This window comes from Branchiostoma lanceolatum, chromosome 9 (assembly GCF_035083965.1).
Source record: "Branchiostoma lanceolatum isolate klBraLanc5 chromosome 9, klBraLanc5.hap2, whole genome shotgun sequence".
Lineage (NCBI taxonomy): Eukaryota > Metazoa > Chordata > Leptocardii > Amphioxiformes > Branchiostomatidae > Branchiostoma > Branchiostoma lanceolatum.
In genome coordinates, this window is record NC_089730.1 from 2,513,701 (window position 1) to 2,529,483 (window position 15,783).

At 40.5% G+C, this 15,783-nt stretch overlaps 1 protein-coding gene across 1 annotated transcript; it reads left to right on the forward strand.

Annotated features, from left to right (window-relative positions):
* Positions 1 to 5,070: 5,070 nt before the first annotated feature.
* Positions 5,071 to 14,517, forward strand: LOC136441948 (uncharacterized). The gene is made up of 14 exons (XM_066438512.1): positions 5,071 to 5,214; positions 5,693 to 5,786; positions 7,951 to 8,085; positions 8,313 to 8,494; positions 8,946 to 9,092; positions 10,184 to 10,325; positions 11,111 to 11,295; positions 11,739 to 11,807; positions 12,102 to 12,243; positions 12,600 to 12,781; positions 13,243 to 13,389; positions 13,652 to 13,793; positions 14,004 to 14,179; positions 14,512 to 14,517. The coding sequence occupies exons 1-14, from the start codon at positions 5,071 to 5,073 to the stop codon at positions 14,515 to 14,517; spliced, it is 1,893 nt and encodes a 630-aa protein (XP_066294609.1).
* The last annotated feature ends 1,266 nt before the right edge of the window (positions 14,518 to 15,783 follow it).

Consider the following 15,783-nt stretch of genomic DNA (forward strand, 5'->3'; position numbering starts at 1 on the left):
AGACAAACTCACAAAAACAACTTAGTGCCGCTACAATAATTTCCTTTGAATATTTCATGAGTGTTGTCGCGTGCGGCATTGTAATTCTATCCTCATACATCTGAAGAAATATGAAAATACATGACACACACACACTCACACACACAGATCCACACAAACACGCTCACTGACACACACGCACGTCAGATTAGAAGTAAAAGCAAAATATGAAGGTTTTGTTCCTCTACTTTTTCCACCTGACGGATCACCTTTTGTGCCTATCTTCACCCAAGGACTTTCGCCCTTCTGGATGAAAGCTCTATCACAAACAATTTGAATTCTCAAAAGACGCAGCTCTAGCTGACGCCCAGAAACGGGCAGGGTAATTACGGCTGGACGACAAAAACTTAATTTTAGACGAAATATTCCCCCAATACTAGAAACTTACTTAAATTTACAATCAATTTCTAGGAAAAAAATGGGACTTCTAAGTAGCAGAAACAAGAATACATAAGTGACAATAGTTTTGCCACATTTTGCCAGTAATGTATCGGTGAATCTACCTCTAAAAAAACTCTCATGGTTTCGTCCTTGTTGTTATGACGTCAATAATTTTAATAAGTCTGTTTGGACGTTGCGCAGATCCGAGTCTTGACAACAGACGTGAGGAGAAGCGCAGAGCGCCGCGTCTGGGGTGTCGCCGGTCCGTACAGCAAGAGTTTTTTTTCCCTTTCTGGATCTAATATCTATAAGGGAAGAAAAGAACGAGAAAAGTACGTTGACCGGGCCGGGGAAATCAGTTGTCCGGCCCCGTCGCGTCTGCTCCCGTAGAATATGAAGAACCCGCCCTTTGGAAGGATGGCTTCACCGCACGGTGTTGTCGTCAGGATCACCTGTTTCATCATTCTTATCTCTGCAGTACGCGTGAAAGGTGGGCACTGCCGTTATCATGGAAACATCGCTGTTATTAATTTAAAAGTAACATTAGTGGGCTGTAACAGTATTGTTGTAAGAATAACATTATTCTACAATAACCATCGAGACGAGTACATGGTATTTATTTAAAATAAATAAATAAATAATTATTACGAGTATTTATTTAAAATAAATAAATAAATAATAAATAAATAAATAAACATGTAGCAAGGTCTTAGCTTCCTTAGCAGGCTCTGCCACTAGGGTTTTTTTCTGATGACATGTCAAGCCTAACTGTGTTCGGTTCTTTTGATCCGGTCCACAAGAACAATTACAGTTAGAGCCGATATGACTATCGGAAAATAGCACATTATAATCCATCTAAAGTCTGACTCATAGAGCCTGGTAAGGTTGCTCACAATGTCTCTATTTTAAGCAAAATGACGCTCGTGGACTTTTAAATGGCTTACCTACCAAAGGCATTGGAAACTACATACTGGAGTTTGAAAAAAGAAAATTATATTATGTAATGTGTATACTTTTCAATTCTCCGCATCGTAAAAGTTAAATACGGTTTCAACAACGGGTTTTGGGCCAACATGTCGGACTGTGCGCTACTATACTTTGGGTGTGTTCGACACAGTCTCATGACTGATGTAAAACATAATTAGGCTCGACAGGCTCTCCTCGAGAAGAGGTCAGGGGTCGAGCCCTCATAGAAGCTGCTTTACGGCGCAAAATATTTTTAAAACAGTTTTAGGCTGAGAATAAGTCTACATACATACAATATGACTTTCCGCTAGCGCTGTTCTCGCGTACCATTTTGTCTCTTTTTTCCGACATTAAATTGTAATGAAAAAGAAGCAACTCATCTATATTCGATGCGTACTACTCGTGTTGGATGAGGACAAGGCCATTGGAGCCATTGAAAGCTCAATCATAAACAATTTGAATTCTCAAAAGACGTAGTTCTTGCTGACGCCCAGAAACGGGCAGGGTAATTACGGCTGGACGACAAAAACTTAATTTTAGACGAAATATTCCCCCAAAACTAGAAACTTACTTAAATTTACAATCAATTTCTAGGAAAAAAATGGGACTTCTAAGTAGCAGAAACAAGAATACATAAGTGACAATAGTTTTGCCACATTTTGCCAGTAATGTATAGGTGAATCTACCTCTAAAAAAACTCTCATGGTTTCGTCCTTGTTGTTATGACGTCAAGATGTTTGTTTGTACGTTTCGCGGATCCGAGTCTTGACAACAGACGTGAGGAGAAGCGCAGAGCGCCGCGTCTGGGGTTTCGCTGCTCCGTACAGCGAGAAATTTTTCTTGCCTTTCTGGATCTAGCATCTAAAGGGGAGGAAAAGGAAGACAAAAATTCGTTGACCGGGCCGGGGATATCAGTTGTCTGGCCCCGTCGCGTCTGCTCCGGTAGAGAATGATGAACCCGATTGTTGGAAGAATGGCTTCACCGCACGGTGTTCTCGTCAGGATCACCTGTTGCATCTTTCTTATCTCTGCAGTACGCGTGAAAGGTAGGCGCTGCCGTTATCGTGTAAAACCCACTGTTATAAGAATAAGATTAATTGGCTCTACTCTATGATAAACAACGAGAAAATTATATTCGGCAAGGTCTTGGCCTCCATAGCAGGCTCTACCATGCAGTTGGTCTTTTTTTTCTGATGACATATCAAGCCTAACTGTTTTAGGTTCTTGTGATCCGGTCCACAAGAAAGCAAGTACAGTCAGAACCGATATGGCTATCGGAAAAAAGCACATAATAATCCATCAAAGTCTGACTCGTAGAAAGCCTGACTCGTAGAGCCTGGTAAGGTTGCTCACAATGTCTATATTTTATACAAAATGACGCTCGTGGGCACTTTAAGCTTATCTACCGAAGGAAAATGAAACTATATTTTTCAGTTTGAAAAAGATAATGTATGTGTATACTTTTCGATTCTCCGCATCGTAAAAGTAAAATACAAAGTAACGGTTTCAACAAAGGGTTTTGGGCCAACACGTGTGCTATCATATTTTGGTTGTGTTCGACACAGACACATGACTGATGTAAAACATAATTAGGCTCCACAGGCTCTCCTCGAGAAGAGGTCAGGGGTCGAGCTGCTCTTAGAGACTGTTTTAAGGCGCGAAATATTAATATTCAACACGTTCTCCAAACGGTTTTAGACTCAAAATTATCGATCTACAGTCAGAATTGCCGCGGTCCCCGTGTACCATTTTGTGTCTTTTATCGGCGTAAAAGCTTTTAAAAAAACCCAGAAAACACCAACTCATCTATATTCATGGTGTATTATCCGTGTTGGATGAGGACAAGGCCATTGGAGCCATTATTTGAGAGTTGGGTGTGCCTTCACAAGAGGTTTATGAATTTTTAATAGTTTGTACATGACTGAGTTTTCTTAATATCTGCACATGTTGAGTTGCTGTTTGCGAGTTGGGTGTGTCCCCACCTACAGGTTACGACCTATTCAGTTCTAGCGAGCACGGATGATAGAAACGTCAGAACGATGTTTTCAAAAACCATTCATCCGAAAATGATACCGCTCTGGGCGTGAATATTCTTCATTCTAATAAACCAACGCAGATGCGAGCTGCATGAACATTCGTAAGATTATGACGTTTCTCTACATTACCTTACCTTAATCTTTTCCACCAAGAATCATTGCACAGTGATACGTCATCGGCTTATTCAAATGAATGAACTTTATTGCTCAACACTCGTACATGTTTCAATGTTTGGCAATCAATCAACAACAATGCAAGGCTTACTATGATTTACCCTACAATTTTAACTGCAAAATATTATCGATCACAGTATATGGGTTACAATATAGCCATGTATGGCTAATTCGCTGCGCTTTTTGAATATTGTATGGAGAAATTGACCTATGTATATGAATATAGGAGTCGGACATGACGGCAATACATTATTTGTTTTGTGCACCAGATAGGGTGAAGTTTGTCTTAGTACTAATAGTAGTGATTAGATAACCCTTAAAAAAAGGTTTTGGTATCCCTCCCTGGCAACAAATCTCCTGGTCTGGATAATATCCCGGCCATCATCATCAAGGACCTTATTTTACATCTGTGCAACCAAACTTTTACGTATCACAGACCACCATCTTCCTGGCTAAAATGAGGAATTGTTCCCATCCAAAAAAAGGTGACTTAACATCTGCCTCCAACTATAGAGGTATAACTCTCACTCCCATTGCAGCAAAGTTGTATAACAGATTTTACTCAACCTCTCCCATATCCAGGAGGAATCAAAATGGATGTAGAAAAGGGAGGTCTAATATTTTACAGATACTTGCAATACGTCGTATAATTGAAGAGATGAGGAGATGCATTTTTTAAGAATTTCGTGTTTTTTTTTGTTGATTTTCGTGTGCCATTTGATTGTAGCACAGTATGGTATTCATATTATTTATAATGTTTCATAAAAGTAGTCAAAGCTCTGTATAAAAATGCTATCATCATCATCATCATCATCATCATCATCATCATTCCAGGGTATCATCACTCCTTTGGAGGAACCCCTCCCTTGTCAGATTCCAAGTTTTCCTCTGTCAAGGGGTTCTTGGCCATGTAGGGCCCGGTGTTTAGTTAGATTGTCCCTCCATCTTATTTTGGGATGGGATCAGTTATTACACCTGATGGTGAGACTAGCTCATTTGGGTTAGTTACAGGAGTTCTCCAGGGCGATACTTTAGCACCTTATTTATTTATCATCATGGTACTTGACTATGTTCTAAGACTCTCACTAAACATTAATGAAAACAAAGGTATAGAAATCAAACCACGCAGGAGTCGAAGATAGCCTGCTCAAAATCTCACTGATATGGATTTTGCATATGACCTTGCTTTAGTTGCTGAAATAGAAAAAAAATGCAAAAACTCTGCTCCAATCTCTGGAATCTGCATCCCTAGTGGGCCTTTACTGCAATGTATCAAAGACTGAATACATTTAGTAGCATTTCTGGAATATTGGAACTCAGATCCCTGTCTGGGGCAATCATTAATTGTGCCATAGACACGGTGGGTAAGAACCCATTGCCCCTACTGCCCCAAAACGGCTATGGCCTACCTTTACTGTTACCGTTTTAATCCCCCCTCCCCCCCCCCCCCCCAGCATGTAGCGATCCACTTGGGATGGAATCTGGTGCCATACCTGATGGCAGCATCACTGCATCCTCGTTCCATGGTGGTGGTCACGAGCCTTACAACGGGCGGTTGAATTTACACCGCGGCTTTGGCGCCTGGCTAGCCTTGTACAGCGACGGACAGTGGTTGCAGGTAGGCATACTTTTCATTAACTAAAACATCATGTTCTGTACATTACCTCTCTGCTGGAAAATTGACTTTTTATCAGTGAATAAGTTTATCATTATATATATATTAGTTTTAACAGTGAATCACAGGGATTAAGCGGTCCTGCCAACACCGCCATAAAATGTCTACCTTGCCAACATTTTCGTATCTCCTTAGTTTCCTTCATGAATTCATCGGGGCAGCCTTATTATATTGTTTTACCACATGGAACAGTCCCAAATTACGGCCAGGAAAATCTTCCAGAGTGTGTGATATTTTGAGAAGGCATTCCATGCATTTACCGCATTGAGAACATCTATCTGCATAATAACATTTCGTCAATATACTAGTCTAGTTTCAGCCTACATGTATGTCTTCAAGAGATCAGTAATCTACTGCCCTTCTTGCTTCTTCTTATGCATTCTAAAACAAAATAACCAACTACATGTGTATTGAATTTCAGGTTGATTTGGGTGAGCTGAAGCGCGTCACGGGCACCATCATTCAGGGTCGCCCCACTTACGCCATGTGGGCGACGTCGTTCAAACTCCAGTACAGTACAGATCGGATAACTTGGACAACATATGCCGGCAGCAATGGATCAGAAATGGTTTGTGAAAAATCAAGAGATCACTTTTTATCGTTTTAATTCTTAGATTAAACAAAGTTTCAATTTTTCCGAACATTTTGTAAAGCAGAGCGGTTTGATTCCTTAGATTTATCTGTACTATTTAGAGTGTAAGTCTTGGACGGATTGTACAGAAACTATTTGGTCATTGATAGTGATGAATATCTTTTTCGTCTAGATCTACAGCTGAATAAACTCAATTATACAGAAATATTGAAGAAACCCTCATTTAAAGGTGAGCACCAGCGGGCTACAGTACTTTTTGTTTGAATTACGAAATATACCCTAAAAACGTTTTTCCCGTCGCTGCGCGGATCCATCGTAGTTCGTATATCTGGCGGCGGTCTGAAGTTACCGCTTGCCCAAAGCTCGGGCGCCGACATTTTGCCTCGAATTCCACCACATCCGGGAACTCTACGACGTCAACGTGAAATAGAACTCATATTCGAATCCGCACGTTTGCAAAGTGAAACAACAACAAACATCGATAAACATGGATACTCCTGGCGAGGAGTACAGGGGGTTCCACGATACAGACGACGATGATATCTATGACTATGTTTACGATGTTTGATCGTCTTTCATTGTTTCCAGCCTGGTCTGCGCACCCGATATATGCACAGAACGTTTTATAGATGCAGCAAATTTTGTTTACAGTTTGGTGTGAGCAAGGAAAACCTCAGTACTCAAGACTGTGAGCTATCATTATGCTTTTGGAAGCGATATCATTATTAAGTAAAATTATAGGGCACTGAACTGTAGGAAAATTCAGGAGCATTGAAGATTTTAAAGCAAAAAGTGGGTTCTCGTAATTTTCTGCATAAATTATGATAATGAGTCTTAATTATTGATACCAAAACTTGTCCAGATATTCTCCATAGATTATTGTATCAATATATGCACACTTATTATCATAACCACAATCCTGACAGACTTCTCGAAGGCGTTCGACCGCGTGTGTCATACTACTGCTATCAACAAACTTGTGAGCATGGGTGCAAGAGCATCACTGATACCCTGGATAGTTAGTTTTATGTCCAATCGTAGACAACGTGTTCGGTATCAGAACTGCATGTCTGGCTGGGAAACCTTGACTTCCGGAGTGGTCCAGGGTACCCTACTGGGCCCACTCATTTTCCTAGTCCTGATTAACGATGCTGAACCCTCTACCAATAACCTTCATTGGAAATACGTGGATGACCTTAACATTGGTGAACTTAGACTGACCTTGACTCCCTGGACTCTTGGAGTGAACAAAATTCTATGTTTCTAAACCAAAAAAAAATGTAAAGCCATGTACTTTTGCTTCATGCGACCCCCCCCCCCCCTGAAATGCCCCGTCTCACTCTTGGAGGAGAGCCACTTACAATATTGTCACACAAGCTAAGTTACTGGGCCTGCATATACGCTCAGACCTTCGTTGGTCTGATCAAGTTGATGTCATGGTATCAAAGGGCAGCAGACGTTTGTATTTACTGAGTAAACTACGCCGAGCTGGCGTCCCTCAGCTTGACCTCGTAATTGTGTATTGCGGGTATATCAGACCAACTCTTAAATATGCTGCACCCTGCTGGAATGCTGGACTCACTAAAAAACAATCTGACAGTATAGAAAGAATCCAGAAAAGGGCCTGCAGAATCATGATGGGGAGCCATTTCCACTCATACTCTGACGCCCTGGTCTCTCTTAATCTGCAACGCCTATCTGAACGTAGACTGACTCTGTGCCAGGACTTTGCTCGTGCGATTACCAAATCAGGTAGATATGCACCCTGGCTTTCCCCAGCTGTCAACCAGCCACACAACATGAATCTCAGACATACCCGACTGTATAAAGTGCCTACTGGGACTAAGCGGTACTTAACTAGTCCTGTTCCATCTTTGCGGATGTAATTATTACTAAACTGTACAATTTAGCCCTATGGGCTACAAACAGTTTTTGCCCACCATGAGTGGAAATAAACCAGTCTACCATCTACCAATGATCCACCTTGAATGTATTGATGAGCAAAACAAAATGGAGTCCGTTTCGTCGCAAACATCTATCGGTCGGATGAGGGTTAAAGCATCCGTTTACCTTCCAGGTCTTTCCAGGCAACGTCGAGAAGAATACCCCTGTCACAAACCTACTGAACAACCCTGTTGATGCCCGTTATGTGCGTTTCCTGCCTCAGACCTGGTATGGGCAACACATCGGCATGAGGGTGGAGATTGTGGGCTGTAACACCAGTAGGTTATAAACCTAGATCAGATGTGCCTAAACATTTCTAACATCTTTAAGTAGAATCTATAATTCATTATTTTTCATAATCAATGTAGAATGAAAACTTTGAAAGATGACCTTTTCATCACGTAAGGATGGGAACATGACAGTATAGTTGTTACAAGTGAAGTTACCAGCATTGTAAATGGGAAGCACTCTCTGTACTAATGGTTTCATCCACGCGATCCCCCAGCTGCAGTTCCCCCAACCTGTCCACATATGCTTGGGATGGAATCTGGTGCCATACCTGATAACAGCATCACTGCATCCTCGTTCCATAGTGCTGATTTCGTCTCTTACCACGGGCGGTTAAACGGAGTGGCCGGTGGAGGCGCCTGGATGGCCATATCAAACACTATCGGACAGTGGTTGCAGGTAGGCATACAACTTCGATATCTAAACAATCTTGTTCTGTAAATGATCCGTCAATCGCTATATATATTTCAGGTTTAACAGTGAATCATGGGGATTAAGCGGTCCTGCAAACACCACCATAAAAATGTGTACCTTGCCAACGGTTACGTAACTGCTTAGTTTCCTTCATCAGGGCAGCCTTATTATTTCTTGTACTTCCTGATGCAACGCAACCCCGCGGTCCTAAATGTCTGCCAAGGAAAACTGCCAGAGGTTTTGATATTTTTAACTTGCATTTCACACATTTGCCGTATTAAATATATCTTCCAACTCTGCATAATCAATTTTCATCAATAAGGTCTAGTTTCAGCGTACATGTATGTCTTCATGAAATAGGTAAATCTACTGCTCTTCTTGCTTTTTATTTCGCATTCTATAACAAAACAACCAACTACATGTGAATTGCCTTTAGGTGGATTTGGGTGAGATGAAGCACGTCATGGGCACCATCATTCAGAGTCGCCACGTTTACTTCATGTGGGTGACGTCGTTCAAACTCCAGTACAGTACAGATCGGATTACTTGGACAACATATGCCGGCAGCAATGGGTCAGAAATGGTTTGTGAAAAATCAAGATATCACTTTTTATCGTTTTAATTCTTAGATTAAACAAAGTTTCAATTTTTCCGAACATTTTGTATAAGAGAGCGGTTTGAAGTATTAAATTTATCTTGAAAGTGATGAATATCTTTTTCGTCTAGATCTACAGCTGAATAAACTTAACTATACAGAAATGTAGAAAAAACCCTCATTTAACCCTCATCCGAGCGCTTGGGGTCCGTTTGGACCTCAAGCGTGTATAAATGTGTGCCAAGTCAACATCTTTTTTTGTCGGAAAAAAGTTCCTTCCATAAGTTTGTTTTATGTACATGTCTTACAACTTCTTACAATTTTTTACCGAGATTGGCTATTTGTAGGCCAGGGTCCGTTTATTTGAAATGTTTATTGGGCAATATGAAGGAAATTTTTGTCCAACAACAGAATTTTGTTGTAATTACTATTATAGCAATACATTAGTGTTGCGTAGAAAAGTAAGATACCGACTTTTTAAAGAATAAATATTGAGTTTTTTACTCATTTTGTATAAAATATCATAATAAGATATATGAGTACTAATCATTACACTCAAAACATCTCAGAATATCCTTAATAAATCAATTGAACATTATATTAACAGAAATCACAAAAATGGCCAATAGAAAGATGCTTGTGATTGGCTAGGGTGTAAGTATGTGTGTGTCTTTGTGGCAGGCTATGATGCATAATTAGATAAATAATTCTTTATTTTCACATTTATTTTAGTATTTCTTAAACAAAAACATTCTAATGCTATCATTATGCTTTTGGAAGCGATATCATTATTAAGTAAGATTATAGGGCACTGAACTGTAGGAAAATTCAGGAGTATTGAAGATTTTAAAGCAAAAAGTGGGTTCTCGTCATTTTCTGCATAAATCATGATAATGAGCCTTAATTATTGATACCAAAACTTGTCCAAATATTCTACATAGATTATTGTATCAATATATGCACACTAATTATCATAACGATCCACCTTGAATATATTGATGAGCAAAACAAAATGGGGTCCGATTCGTCGCAAACATCTATCGGTCGGATGAGGGTCAAAGTATCCGTTTACCTTCCAGGTCTTCCCAGGCAACGCCGAGAGACATACCCCTGTCACAAACCTTCTGGACAACTCAACTGATGCCCGTTATGTCCGTTTCCTTCCTCAGTCCTGGTATCGTGGAATCGGCATGAGGGTGGAGATTGTGGGCTGTAACACTAGTAGGTTTTAACCCTGAGGAAATATTCCTAAACATTCCTCAAATCTTTAACTGGAACTTGATTTTTTTCCTTCCATATTCACTGTAGAACGGAAACATTTAAAGATACATGCCCCCTCTAACTCATGAAGTACTTATCGCTGGCAATAAAATTTTCAAAGAATGATGTGCATGTAAAATCAGATAATCAAAACAACTTTTAAACATAACATACATAAAACTGTAATTATGACGTGATATGCGGCTATATGACGTCAACTATGTGCTTTCATTGGCTGGAACCGTGTAAAAAAGTATTCTAGTAAAACTCAAAATTGTAAAACACAATTTTAACGAAAAAGGTGTCTAACAAAATATCAATGTTTGCGAAGACTCCTGTTGTCAATACAGCAACAAAGATGACGTGAAACTATCTGCTGGGATCGAAATCTTGAATTCTCCCATCTTGACTCTTCAGTGTTTTTAATTTTTCCAAGTGGAATTTGGAATTATTTCATTCCATTACTACGTGGTTCAGTCTTGAACTTATGAGGGCGGATATTATGGGGTGTAACACCAGTAGGTTATAAAACTGAATCAGATGAACTTACATATTTCTTCCATCTTAAAGTGGAATCCATACATCAATCTTGTCCCTAATTAATGTAGAATGAAAACGTTTATAGATAAACATTTCATCACTTAAGGATAGGGACAATACAGTACAGGCGGTTACAAGTGGAGTTACAAGCATTGTAAATGGGAAGCACTTTCTTTGCCAATGGTTTCATCTATTTGATCCCCCAGCTGCAGTCCCCCCAGCCTGTCCATATATGCTTGGGATGGAATCCGGTGCCATACCTGATGAAAGCATCACTTCATCCGCGGTATACAGTGAAAGTGATTCTTACAGGCCTTACAACGGACGGTTAAATGGAGTCGCTGGTGGAGGTGCCTGGATACCGTATAACATCATCGGACAGTGGTTGCAGGTAGGCATACATATTCATTAAGTGGACAATCGTGTTCTGTTAGCTCATTTGGAAGCGTTACTGTTGTTAGTCAATTCGTTCCCCATGTTGAATGAAAGGGATCTAGCCCAAGGGTACTTTCAACACATAACCATGGACATATTTATCTAGTCGAGATTTTGAAAACTCCTTAGTTTCCATCCTAAGGGGAGCCTAATAATAATGTACCGCTCCTTGCAGCAACAAAACCCTGCGGTCCGAATTATCGGCCAGGAAAACTTTTTCGGCGTTGTGTTGTTTTGACCTAGGGTTTTATGCATTCGCCGTATATAGATTCCTCGCTGTAAAATTCGTATGCATCAATGTGGCCTAATTTCAGCCTACAGATGATGTTTTTAAGATACAAATACATCTGCTTTTGTTTCTTATTATATCTGTAGTAGAACTTTTATTTTGCCTTTCAGGTAGATCTAGGCGAAATGAAGCGCGTCATGGGCACCATCATTCAGGGTCGGCTTGATTATGAGCATTGGGTGACGTCATACAAACTCCTGTACAGTACAAACCGGATTACTTGGACGACATATGCCGCCAGTAATGGATCAGAAATGGTATCTAAAGTACTCTACCTTTTTTTTCATTTTCAGATTAAACAAAATTAATCAATTTTTCTGCACTATTGATAGTGTGGGTCTTGTACGGATTGTACAGAAACTACTTGCTCAATAGTAGTGCTAAAGATCTTCTTCTACATCTGGCGCTAAATAAACTATACTGTGCAGTAGAGTTAAAGAATCCCTACTCTGAAGTATCCGTTTACCTTCCAGGTATTTCCAGGCAACGTCTACATGAATACGCCCGTCACGAACCTACTGAACAACTCATTTGATGCCCGTTATGTGCGTTTCGTGATTCTGTCCCGGCTGGACAGAATCGCAATGAGGGCGGAGATTGTGGGCTGTAACACCAGTAGGTTTTAATTCGGATTGAATGTTCCTAAACATTCCTAACATCTTCAATTGGAATTTAGAATCCATTCTTGTCAATATTCAATGTAGAATTAAAACATAATCAAGGGAATGGAACATAAGAATTTCATTATGTAATGATGGGAACCGAAAAAGTATCACCAGGTACTAACTTGACTTCCCCTAGCATCATTGAATTGTGAGACTCGTTCGAATTGTTTGAAGAAGTCCAGAGTTTGATTGCTATAAAAGTTGCCAAAACGTTAGGGCTATACAATGAAATAACCAGCAATGGGACTGTGCAAGGAAGGTTATGCACTTGACTAAACTAATGGTTTGATTTACCTGTTCCCTCAGCTGCAGTCATCCCAGTCTGTCCACATATGTTTGGGATGGAGTCTGGTGCTATACCTGATGACAGGATCACGGCGTCCTCGTTCCAACATGTCGGTTCGGAGCCTTACCTCGGGCGGTTGAACGGAGTTGCCGTCGTAGGTGCCTGGGTATCCAAGTACAACAGCATCGGAGAGTGGTTACGGGTAGGCATACATCTTCATAAACTAAGAAACCGTGTTCTTTACCTAATATCCCGGTGCGAACTACATATACTTTCTGTCAACCCTAATTCCCTGTGATTTGCTAATATGATGAATATAAGCAGATCACAGTGAATTAGGGTTCTTACAACAATCTTGGAAATATTTACCTAGCTGACGTTTCGAATGCTCCTATCCTCAGTTTCCTTCCTCAGAGGAGCCTGAAAGAAGTGTAATTAGCAATGCCGCTACAACGTCATGTGTTCCGAGTTATCGGTCAGGAAAAATATTTTCGAGGTTGTGATGTTTCGAACAAAGATTTACACCTTTCCTGCATTGAGAAAGTCTAATTGAAAAATTAGCATCCGCCAATTCAGCCTAATTGCAGCTTTTACAACATATCTGCTTTACTTGCTTCTTAATTTACATTCTATAACGAAAAGCAACTGTTGCCTTGGTACCAGGTGAATTTAGGTGAGATGAAGCTCGTCATGGGCACCATCATTCAGGGACGCCGCACTGACGACCAATGGGTGCAGTCATACAAGCTCCAGTACAGTTTTGATGGGATTACTTGGACGACAGCTGCCGGCAGCGATGGCTCAGAAATGGTATCTGACAAATCAAGATATCACTTTGTTTTAGTTTTTAGATTAAACAAAATACCACAAATCATTATATTTTCTGAACATTTGTATAGCGTTGATCCATTAGTTTTATCTGCGCTAGCGATAATGGGTCTTGGACGGAATGTACAGAAACTATTTGGTCCTTGATAGTGACAAAGCTATTTTTCTAGAGCTAGAACTGATTAAACTATACCATGCAGAAAAGTAGGATAAACCCACATCTAAAGTATCCATTTACCTCCAGGTCTTTACAGGCAACGTCGACAGGAATACCCCCGTCACGAACCTACTGGACAACCCAATTGATGCGAGTTATGTGCGTTTCCTGCCTCAGACCTGGCATCGTGAAATCGCCATGAGAGCCGAGATTGTGGGCTGTCATACCAGTGGGTTTCAACACATTCATAACATCTTAAAAGATGTCAAATTCGGATGCTAGATTTATTCTTTTCCTTTATCATTGTAGAATGATAGGATGAAAGGATAAACATAAATCTTTTATTACATAGATAACCTAAGGATGGAAACAGAACGGCACCCCCACTGCCCCGCTACCCCGAACTGGCTACCTTTAACTTTATCGTTTTATGTCGCAGCATGTAACGATCCACTTGGAATGGAATCTGGTGCCATACCTGATGACAGCATCACTGCATCCTCGTACGCTCGTGCTGATACCGCGCCTTATCGCGGGCGGTTAAACGAAGTTGATGGTGTAGGTGCCTGGATAGGTGGCTGGACAGATGCCTTTAACATCGGACAGTGGTTGCAGGTAGGCATACAATTCCATTAACTAAACAATTGTTTCCGTAAACTAGCTCCATCTTGGAAAAGTGGCTCCTCCCTGTCAACATGTTCATCATGTTTGTAAATCACAAAGATTTAGCGGTTATTACAACAGAATCTTAAAAAAATTACCTAACCGACGTCTCGGTAACTCTTTCATTGTTTTTTTACCCATTGAGCCTAATTGGATTGCAAAACCAGTTAAATTTATGTCATTATGCCTTAATTTCAGAATATGTTTTTAACAGAGAGTTGAATCTGCTTTCTCTCCGTCTTCTTTTACAATTTGTTTGTTTGTTTTGTTAAGATCTCCATTAGTGTTAATTTTTACATACATTTCACAATATTCCTTATGGAGTCCCTCAATTCATCACGAAAACCAGGTGGATTTAGGTGAGATGAAGCGCGTCACGGGCACCATCATTCAGGGTCGTCACAAAGAGTGGATGGGCCCCAATTTTGTGCGGTCATACAAACTCCAGTACAGCACAGATCGGATTACTTGGAAGATATATGCCTTTAACAATGGATCAGAAATGGTATGTGAAAAATTAAGATATTGCTTTGTTTTATTACTTAGATCAAACAAAATACCATAATATGTTATATTTTTATAAAGCAAAGCGGTTTTGATCCAATAGTTTTATCTGGGCTAGTGATAATCAGCCTTATACAGATTGTACAGAACCTATTTGGCCCTTGATAGTGATAAAGATTTTCCTCGTCTAGATCTAGAGCTGAATGAACTATAACATACAAACACTCATCTAAAATATCCGTTGACCTTCAAGGTCTTTCCAGGGAATGTCGACAAGGATACCCCTGTCACGAACCTGCTGAACAACCCGGTTGATACCCGTTATGTGCGTTTCGTGGTTCAGTCCTACCAACAGAACGTCGCCATGAGGGCTGAGATTCTGGGCTGTAACATAAGTAGGTTATGAACCTGGCTGAGATGATAACATCTTTAGTGGAATCTAAAATTCTTTTTTTTGTTTCGATAATAATCAATATAGAAACGTTGAAAGATGAACGTTTCATCGCGTAAGGATTGGATCAATACAGTATAAGTTGTTACAAGTGAAGTCACCAGCATGGTAGATGGGAAACACTCTCTTTGCTAATATGGTTTCATCTACCTAATCCCCCAGCTGCAGTCCTCCTCCCAGCCTGCCCACGTATGCTTGGGATGGAATCCGGTGCCATACCTGATGGCAGCATCACTGCTTCTACGTTGCACAATCCAGGTGACAATTACAACCCGTACAACGGGCGATTAAACGGAGTCGCTGGTGGAGGTGCCTGGATACCCACGCCGCGCAGCATCGTCGGACAATGGTTGCAGGTAGGCATACATATTCTTAATTGCACAATCGTGTTTTGTGCATTAGCTCCTTTGGGAAGAGTTACTTTTTATTTTATTCCATACGTTCAGTAGGTTGCTGAATGAAAGGGACATTTACAACACACAACCACAATAATATTTACCTGGTCAACGTTTCTGAAGCTCCTCAGGTTTTTCCACCGGGGAGCCGGATAAGAATGTGCCCTTCCTTGCAGCAACACCACCATGTGGTTCGAATTTTCGGC

What these genes read in the sequence shown, in the direction of transcription:
- LOC136441948 (XM_066438512.1), top strand. Translation starts at nt 5,071, where the DNA reads ATGGAATCTGGTGCCATACCTGATGGCAGCATCACTGCATCCTCGTTC. An exon ending in GATTGTGGGCTGTAACACCA is followed by an intron (nt 8,086 to 8,312) that starts GTAGGTTATAAA and finishes GCGATCCCCCAG; the next exon opens with CTGCAGTTCCCCCAACCTGT. An exon ending in GATTGTGGGCTGTCATACCA is followed by an intron (nt 13,794 to 14,003) that starts GTGGGTTTCAAC and finishes TTTATGTCGCAG; the next exon opens with CATGTAACGATCCACTTGGA.